The following is a 10,029-nucleotide window of genomic DNA, read 5'->3' on the forward strand; positions in this document are numbered from 1 at the left end:
AACAATTTTTATACATCATCAGTGGTGCAGAATTCTGCGCCGTTGATGATGATTGATTCACATATAAAATTTAAAATATAGTATATGAAATTTTTTTTATTAAATTTTTATAAAAAAAATTATTGTAAATGGTGTGCACAATTCTGCATCATCTACGGTGTATAAAAAAAAATTTTATTATTGTTTTTGATAACTTGAAATTGTAGCCTTTCGGGAAACAACGGGCTATGAGGCTATCCCAGGGAGGCTGTATTTGGCAAACGCCTCAGATGGGCACAGCTGGAAAGCTCTTTTTTCATTAAATTAGAGTCAAGGGGGTCGCTCAAAAGTGGATTGGTTGGATACTTGGATTGGAATGCTGCTAAGTTTTTCTATTGCTTTCTTGCTTCATGGTCCATTAAAGTGGGCAAGGTGCAATGGAAGATTAATTAACCTAGGAGACCCTCTATCACCAGGTTTATTTAGTCTAGCAATAAAAGGAATCGGGAGTGTGCACTTTGCTGATAATACACTACTCGAGCCATTATCAGAAACGTCGAAACTTCTTGTGATTAAGGTCATCTTAATGGGTTTCTAATGTGCAATAGGGTTGAACATAAACATTCGTAAGAAGTTTCTATATATATATATATATATATATATATATATATAAATGAGGATGACAGCCAGGTGTTGGAATTGTCAGGTTGCTTCATTTCTATTTAGTTACCTTGGTTTGCCAATGAGCAATGGAAAATTAAGAAAATATTATTGGCTTCTACCATTAGAGAAAATACAGGAGATCGAGGTTTTCTGCTTGGAATTGAAGATTTCTTATCATTTGATGGGAGACTGACTCTCCTTAAGGTTGTGTTGTAAGCACTACCGAGCTACTGTATGTCAATCTTTCAGATTGCCAAAATGTGTTATTGCTAAGATAGATAGCTGGAGATTGGCATATGAAGTCTTCTGCAAGGCAAGGATAAAGTTTTAGGGTTCAATTGTTTAGTTAATTGTAAGGTTGTTTGTAAATCAAAGAGTAAGAGGGGATTAGAGGTGAAAAGCAGGCAAGATATGAATGCATCTTTGCTGGGATTAGATGTTTTACAAACTGAAATAGTCTATGGAACAAAAAAAGCTCGAAGCTTCTTCCTACTCTAGATGAAGGATGGGCATGAGAAGTGGGAAGTCTTTATCTGGGTACTCACCCTACTAACAAGAGCCTATTACCTTTTTGGAACCATTTTCTTTCTTTCAAACTGGGCAATGGCAACAATGCGCATTCTGGGAGGATGGATGGTGTAATGGTGTGCCATAGAGGGTGACTTTTTATCACATCATGCAAAAGTTGAAGAAAAATGTACTGGTGGCCTCTCAATGGAAGTAGAGGAAGCTATGTTGGGTCATTTCCCTCCAGTTCCCTCTTCCAAGACCTGAACATGAGGATTTCGACAATCTCAGAATATTACTGGATAAGGTTAGGCCAGAACGATGCCAAGGCAGACCATTGCGTGGAAGTTAGCTGTAGATCAGAGCTTCTCTATTAAAACTCTATATCAATTTATATATGAGGTTGATGAAAAAAAAAAGAAGAAAGAGATTTTTATTTTTATTTTTCTTCATAATATTAAGTGCGTATAAGGGCCTATAAATACAGATATGTAGACCCAAATATAGATGGGGGATAACAAGAATATATCAAGGAATAACAAGAATATGCCAAGGAATAATATCCTTGGACTTTTAATTGGACAATTTTCCAATTAGATTCAATCCTTCCAATACTCCCCTCAAGATGAGGTGAAGATATCTCGAAGCCCCATCTTGTCAATCAATCCAGAAAAAGACGATGAGCTAAGCCCTTTGGTTAGAATGTCTGCCATCTGATCAGAAGATCGAATATAGGTAATACAGATCTGGTCCTGATTAATCTTTTCTTTGATAAAATGACGGTCAATCTCGATGTGTTTGGTATGATCATGCTGTATCAGATTGCTTACAACCTCAATTGCTGCTTTGCTGTCGCAATACAACCGAAGAGAAAATTTGTTTAGAAGTTGTAATTCCTTAAAGCAGCTTCTGAAGCCAAAGAAGTTCACATATGCCTAGAGCCATTGCTCTATATTCAGCTTCTGCCGATGATCTAGCCACCACTAACTATTTCTTGCTTCTTCAGGTAACTAAATTACCCCCTACATATGTACAATACCCAGAAGTAGATCGCCTATCATCCAGTGATCCAGCCCAATCTGCATCAGTAAATCCCTCTACCTGGAAGGTGTTGTGTTGTGAGAACAACAAACCATGACCAGAACATCCTTTCAGGTAGCGTAATATTCTGAAAGCTCTCTCCATGTGTGATTCTCGTGGATCATGCATGTATTGACTGATGACACTGACAGCATAGGCTATGTCGGATCTTGTATGTGAAAGATATATCAACCTTCCAACCAACCGTTGGTACCTCTCTCGATCAACAGAAGCTCCACCATCTGTCACTGTTCGATGATTCTGATTTATTGGAGTAGTAGCAGGTTTACACCCCAACATCCCAGTTTCAGAAAGCAAATCTAGTACATACTTTCGTTGTGACAGAAAAATTTCTTTGGATGATCGTCCAACTTCTATACCAAAAAAATATCTTAGTGGACCCAGGTCTTTTACCTCAAATGCTTGCTTTAGTTTTTCTTTGAGTTGCTTAATCTCATGATGATCATCTCCTGTTATTACAATATCATCAACATAAACCAAGAGTATAGTTTTCTTTCCCTTGAAATGCCTATAGAATAGAGTATCATCTGCATTACTCTGTTTATATCCCATTCCTTTTACAGTCCAACTGAATCAATCAAACCAGATTCGAGGAGACTGTTTAAGGCCATAAAATGAGCGCTTTAGTTTGCAGTCTTTTTTAATAGTTGCTCTGGTCTCAAATCCTGATGGTATTTGCATGTATACTTCCTCCTGAAGATCTCCATGAAGAAATACATTCTTCACATCTAACTGATGTACTTTCCAGCCAAAGTTAGCAGCACATGATATCAGTATTCGAACAGAGTTCATCTTGGCCACTGGAGTAAAGATTTCATCATAGTCTACCTCATATGTTTGAGTGTAGCCCTTTGCTACTAGCCGAGCTTTGTATCTTTCCACCTTGCCTTCTGGAGTCTGCTTTATAGTGTACACCCATTTACACCCCACAGGACGCTTTCCAGCTGGCAGAGTGACTAGATCCCACATCTGATTTTTGGATAAAGCAGTCATCTCTTCTAACATTGCTTCCTTTCATTTAGGTTCTGCCATAACCTTTTGTCAGGTACTAGGAATACAAATGGAGTCTAATACAGCTATAAAGTTTTGATAAGATGGAGACACATTCTTATATGAAACATAGTTAGCGATATCATAAGGTAACGAGCAGGAGGAACAATTGAGCAAGTACCCTTTCGTTTTGCAATAAGAATATTAAGATTAGAAATGAAAGGAGTAGTAGAAATAATGTTACCATTAGGGGACTCTGGAGAAGAAGCTTCAAGCGGTGGATGCACCTGGGCAGTTGGTGGTGAATGCACACTGGACTCTTTTTCTATCTCAATACCAGGCTCCCTCCGAACATTATTACTATGATACTCCCCCTGGGCACCAGAATTTCTTGGCGTGTATAGAGAGGCACCCGGAAGAAGTAATTCTGGTGTCCTATTATCAGATAGACGACTTCCATAATAAGCTTCAATTTCTCAAAAAGTAACATCCATAGTAACAAGCATTCGCCGCTCAGGGGGATAATAGCATTTGTATCCCTTTTGAGTAGTAGGGTAACGGACAAAGATACATTTTAATGCTCGTGGATCTAGTTTTTCTACTGAGGGTCTATGATTTCGAGTAAAACAAACTCACCCAAAGACCCTAGGAGTGACTACATAATCAGTAGACCCTTTCAAACATTTTATGGGGGACTTAAATCCGAGTGTTCTTAGAGGCATATGATTGATCAAGTAAGCAGCGGTCAAGACAGCCTCACCCCACAAAAATTTAGGAACTTGCATGGTAAAAAGTAAGGATCGAGCTACTTCCAATAAGTGCTAATTTTTTCTTTCGGCAACTCCATTTTGAGCAGGAGTATCAACACAAGTGGTTTGATGAAGAATTTCGTAAGTGTAAAAATATGTACGGAACTCCTGATTAATATATTCTGTGTCATTGTTAGAATGTAGAATTTTAATTTTGGCACCAAACTGAGTACCTACAAGTTTATGAAACTCTTTAAAGCAGCTTAAAACTTTCACCTTTTCCTTCAATAAATAGACCCAAATCACTCGACTAAAACAATCAATGAAGGTAACAAACCACCTATGGCCCATGAAGGTATTAGTACTACATGGTCCCCATACATCCAAGCAAATTATAACAAAAGGTTTAGAACTTCTAATTTCAGATATAGGAAACACTGTCCTGGTGTGTTTAGCCAACTTACAATGATCACAAACTAACAAATTTTTATTGCATTTATTTGATAAAGATGGAAATAAGCGATTAAGAATAGAAAAAGGAATGTGACCCAGCCTACGATGATGTAACATAAGTTCTGAAGTGGCACCTTCAGCAGACAATGCATACCCTATTAAAGAAGAGTTCATACTTTTCTCATTAGTTGATAGATAATGGAGTCCATTTGCAGCCTACCACCCCCAAGTATCTTTCCCATTTTCAGCTCCTGAAATAGACAATGAGAAGATCAAAAAGTAACAGAGCAATTCAAATCTCTAGTAACAGAGCTGATAGAGAGTAAATTTGTAGGAAAGGATGGAACATGCAATACTGATGATAATCTTAAATTAGGAGTACAGTCAATGGATCCTTTTCCTGAGACAGGGATAAAGGATCCATCAGCTATTCGGATCTTGTCCTGACCTGAACATGGTGAATATGAAATAAAACTATTAGGTGCCCCTGTCATGTGACTGGATGCTCCTGAGTCTATTACCCAGAAGATGGATGTTCCGTAAGTAAATGCATGTGATAATTTATATAAAGTATCTGAGTGTGCAAATAGAGAGAAATCAAGATATCCATCCTGGTGGCTAGATTGTTCCAGAGTAGAAGGTATGGTATTAGAAGATGATTCATACTCTTCCATCATTCGTCGGAGGGTCTGATACTCCTCTGCAGATAAGCTGTGTACAGCACCCTCGATCTCTTCAGAGAGATTGGCTTGGGCAGATCCACAACCATGATTCTATCCTCCAGTTCTTCCACCACTACGATGACCACCAAGGCGCCGACTACCATGCCCAGGCTGATTTGGACGACCATAGAGATCCCAGCAAAATATCTTAGTGTGCCCAGACTTTTTACAATGAAAACATACCTTCTCACCTACCTGCTGTGGTTGTACAGTAAGAGCTGATCTTATAGAACTACTGAAGTCGGAAGTCACTCATCGTTGTGTCTCCTCGCTTAAAACAGTAGAGAAGACTTGACCCAAATTAGGTAAAATATCTCTGGTGAGAAGCTGAACTCTGACAGACTCATATTCTGGATTTAGACCATATAGAAAGTTCTGAACCTGTTCTTCTTTTAAATATTTTTGAAATCCATCAACATCGATGGAGCATTATGGAACAAAAGTTCTATAATTATCAGCTTCAGACCAGAGACGCTTCAACTCGGTGGCATATTCAATGACAGATAAATCTCTCTGACGAAGCTGACGTAATTGAGAACGGATCTCAAATACTTAAGCAGAATTCTGCTTCTGTGAGAACATTTGGGCCACTATCTCTTAGACTTCCTGTGCAGTCTCCAGTAGTTGCACACTTCTGGCCATATTCTGTGTCATGATATTGAGAAGAAATGTCAGAACAACAAAGTTCTTCATTCTCCATTGAGCCATATCCTGCTCATTATTAACAGGTTTCTTCTTTGTGCCGGTGAGATATCCCTCCAAACCATATCCTTGTACAAGCAGACGAGTGCTCCTCTCTCATTGCAAATATGTCGCTGGGCCATCAAGTTTTACAGCCACTTGAAGAGCATTCAACGATCCACTATCTCTTGACGAACTATCTGATTGAGTGGCAACTGTAATAAGCCGATACAGTAGACCTTCAAGATCTTGCATAGTAATTGGATTGGCCATACAAACAAAATACGAACGATAATCTCATCGACACACTATCAATAAATCACTGGACACACCGTAACTACAGGCTTCTTAAGTATCTAATCATAAAAGTTTTCCATTCCTCCCATTTTTTTTTGAAAAAATAAAATAAAATAAAAGATTAAAAGAAGGAACTTTGGTTTTCTTCTTTACCGGTTATGTACCCATGAAACACGGGATTGTCGAGGGTGATGGGCGAGTCGCGACCGGTGGCAACGGTGGCAGGCGAAGCCGTCGGCAAGGAAGGCGTTGACGGTGGCTGGTGTTGCAGTCGACAGAGACTCGGAGGATCTCGATGGTGGTGTCCCAGCCGAGGCCGTGAAGAGCTTCCGGTGGACAGGGTCGGACTCGACGGAGGCAGAGAGACGGGATGTCGGAGAGGTGTCGGATGGGTGAAGGCGGTGGTGTCGGAGGGATTTCGGTCGGGCGAAGGATGTTGGGGTTTCGATCGGGATGTTGGCGGTGACGTTGGGGTTTTCTGGGGTTTTGTATGTAGAGAGGCGGTGGCGTTGAATAGGGCTTTGGACAGCTTGATGGTGGTGAAGGCGGTGGCGTCGGCGAAGGTAGCAGCCGTGGCCTTAGGGATGGCAGCGATATGAGCAAGGTTGCGATCGTGGAGGGGTTCTAGGCGGCGATCTATGCGGTCGGGGAAGAATACATGGCGGCTGGGAAGAAGGGGGCTGCGGTGGCGATAGGATGAAAGGATGAGATAGGGAGGATGAGAGGAGGCGGAGGTGCTCGCGAAGGAGGAAGAAGGAGCGGTGGTGTCGGAGGGATTTTGGATGGTGTGTTGGGGTCTTCGGATGGGATGTGGGGCTGTCGGACGGGTGAAGATGGTGAACGGTGGTGAAGGCAAAGGTAGAGGCGGCGTCTGTGGCGGAGGAAAGAGACGGGTTTTTTATGTAAAAGAGGGAAGAATAAGAGGGAAAGAGAAAATAATCAGGAAAATGGATAAGAGGGGAAAAAAAGAAAAAAATTATGATTAAGAAAATGGATCAGAACCCGAAAGCTCTGATACCATGATGAAAAAAAAAGAGAAAGCAATTTTTGTTTTTATTTTTTTTCATAATATCAAATGCGTATAAGGGCCTATAAATATAGATATGTAGATCTAAATATAGACAAGAGATAACGAGAATATGCCAAGAAATAACAAGAATATACTAAGGAATAATATCTCTGGACCTTTAATTGGATAAATTTTCAATTAGGTTCAACCTTTCCAATAGAGGTCGTATTATGTCCATACCATGGAGACTTATGGAAGATCGACTTCGGTGCCAAAGAAAATTAAAATCTTAATGTGGCTTACCTCGGCTCGAAGGTAGCTAAATCAAATTCACATGTCACACTGAAGATGTCCAATTTGCTGCGAGGCTTCTTAGTTTCCTCAGATATTATTTTCCTGTTCCATTACTAGATTTTCTTTTCCCCTTTGATCTTCTTCCAGTGCTCCTTCCATTTCTTAAAAAAATGAAGAAAAAAAATGCGACTAGAATCTTAAAAAAATTTTATTGGTCAATCCAAGTCACATATCATCATCAAGATCTTCAGGCTCTTGTATACATCTTAATTTTTCTGATGCTGAAGCATCAAGAAAGAACAAGAAACTAGGGAAAAGATTTATAAAAAGCAGATGTATATATCATTCTCCTACCACAATATACACGCCTTGCTTAATCAATCACCTTGCCATCCTAGGTTACAATAAACATTTATGGCTACATATATGCGCTCCTGAGAAAGTTGTGGATCAAGTCGAACGTTTTGCCACTCGGGCTTCAAAGCCACCACCAACCCTCCTCTCAATGGTGTAAGGCTCGTAAGTTCCAAGTATCTTATCCCACACAACAAAGAAGGGCTGTGCGAAGTTGCACTTGCTGCCTGCAAGCTGGTGGTGGATATCATGGTACGCAGTGTTGTTGCGAAACAGCATGTGGAAAGGGTTCCAAGGAAGCATTAGCCCGCAGTGGTCATCGATTCCTTTGATGGTAGCAAAGGAGAAGAAGAAGATGGACGTCCTGGTGGACATTCCAGAGATGAAGAATGCCATGGCGCCTGAGAGGGTCTCCGTTACGATTCCATCGATCGGATGATTGTATTGTGCTGCGAACGCATATGGTGCCACGATGCGGTGGTGCCATGAATGGATGTTGCGGTAGAGAAACTTGTTGAGGTGCATGTATCTGTGCACGAAGTATTGCCATGTATCGAAGACGACCATCGCAACGAAAAATTGTCTTGCCACCGTAAGAAGAGACGAGTCTGAGTTTGTGGCGGCTTCAGCATCTTGACCACTCATCTACACACATAAACAAAGAGGGTTAGCGCTGTGATGGATTGTTTTGAGCTTTCTAATGACAATTCTTGTTATAATTCCACCACCACCACCACCACCACCAACAACAACAACATGCAGGAACAAAGAAGGAGAAACAAGCAACACACCTTGCATGCAATGAGTGAAATGGTCGCCTGAATTGCTTGTTGGAAGAGGACCCCTTTAAGTACATCCCGCTTTGAAACCAAATTCTTGATATCCTCATCTCTTTTTGAGTGCAACCTATATTTCTCCAAAGGACTCAACACCTCATAGATCCCCGAGTAGATCCAATAAACTAAGATGGGCACGAACATCACCAAAAACTCATCAGATCCAAAGAAATCCATTGTGCGAGGGAGAGAGACAAAAAAGAGATGGCTGGAACGGGGTGGTGGATGCTTAAGAATATAATAAACACTAGAGATGAGGAAGAATTCTAAAGACACAGAATCAATTAACGAACTATGGACAAATGGAAGGGTCACGGTACTTAAATACTAAATGGAGGCGGGGCTGGAAGAAGAACTGGTCATAACTTGGCAATGCTTTTCCAGCTCCGGTCTCACTTTTTTTTTTTTTTTTTTTAATAATTTTTTTTTTAAATTTTTTTCCTTTAATAATGGATGAAGTCCATATCCCGTTTTACGTACCATTTACTTTTATATCAAAAAAAAAAAAAGGTGAGCATGCACCTCAGGGTCAACAACAACGCGTCGGCTGATGCATAAAGGTGTGATTCAATGTTCACTCGGTTCCTCGATCGCTACTCATGGATCAGGCCATGACCGTGGATAATACCAATACGTGTTGAGGAATCCCAACGTTAGTTTCCACCTGCCCAAGATGTTTACGATGATGGTTGGTCGCTAATGGTAGCTACCGTCCCCAGCCAACCCAAGGAGCAAACGAAAAAATTCCAGTCAGACGAATGAAATCGGCGTTCAACTGATGAGGTCTCTAAGACAAAAAGGGAACAAGTGAGATTTTTTATTATTCTCTAACAGATTGATCGACCAGCATTTCCTACTGGCATCATCCCACTTGCATGTTTCTTGTCTTAGTTTTTGTTATTGAATCTGATGCAATTTTTTTTTTTCTAAAATATAATAAATACAGGATGACTGCTTCCCTCCCTTTTCCTCATAAAAAAAAACTTAAGAAAAATAGAACAAGTTATTGAATTGTCTACCCACTAGCAGGGCACTGGGCATGCGATTCCTTTTTTTTTTTTTTTTGATGTGAAGGGAGGGAAAACCCACTGGGCATGGGTTCTTTTCTACATTGGCCGCCACCTGACCTCCAGATTTGAATGACAAATAATGTGTGGACAAATGGGAATTATGAGAGGAGCAGTGCCGCGCAATCAGGTCAAGTCCACTGGACGGTGACCTTTTTTTTCTCGATAAGGGACGGTCGCTTTTTAATGGATGTAGGGTTATATATATATAATTTTATTTTTTTAATAAACAGTGTAGCTATCAGCTATGTATTAATGAATAATAGAGGGTAATTGAATACAGCTAGTTACATATGAGAATAATAAAAAGATCAAAATTTTCTACAA

General features: G+C 40.2%; 1 protein-coding gene across 1 annotated transcript; it reads right to left on the reverse strand.

Annotated features, from left to right (window-relative positions):
- Window positions 1–7,679: 7,679 nt before the first annotated feature.
- LOC105039671 (sphinganine C4-monooxygenase 2) lies at window positions 7,680–8,934 on the reverse strand. Its single transcript, XM_010915902.4, has 2 exons — window positions 8,591–8,934; window positions 7,680–8,444 (listed from the first exon to the last, which is right to left on the reverse strand). The coding sequence occupies exons 1-2, from the start codon at window positions 8,810–8,812 to the stop codon at window positions 7,896–7,898; spliced, it is 771 nt and encodes a 256-aa protein (XP_010914204.1). The 5' UTR covers window positions 8,813–8,934; the 3' UTR covers window positions 7,680–7,895.
- Window positions 8,935–10,029: the final 1,095 nt, after the last annotated feature.

Source organism: Elaeis guineensis, chromosome 2 (genome assembly GCF_000442705.2).
Source record: "Elaeis guineensis isolate ETL-2024a chromosome 2, EG11, whole genome shotgun sequence".
NCBI classification, from domain to species: Eukaryota; Viridiplantae; Streptophyta; class Magnoliopsida; order Arecales; family Arecaceae; genus Elaeis; species Elaeis guineensis.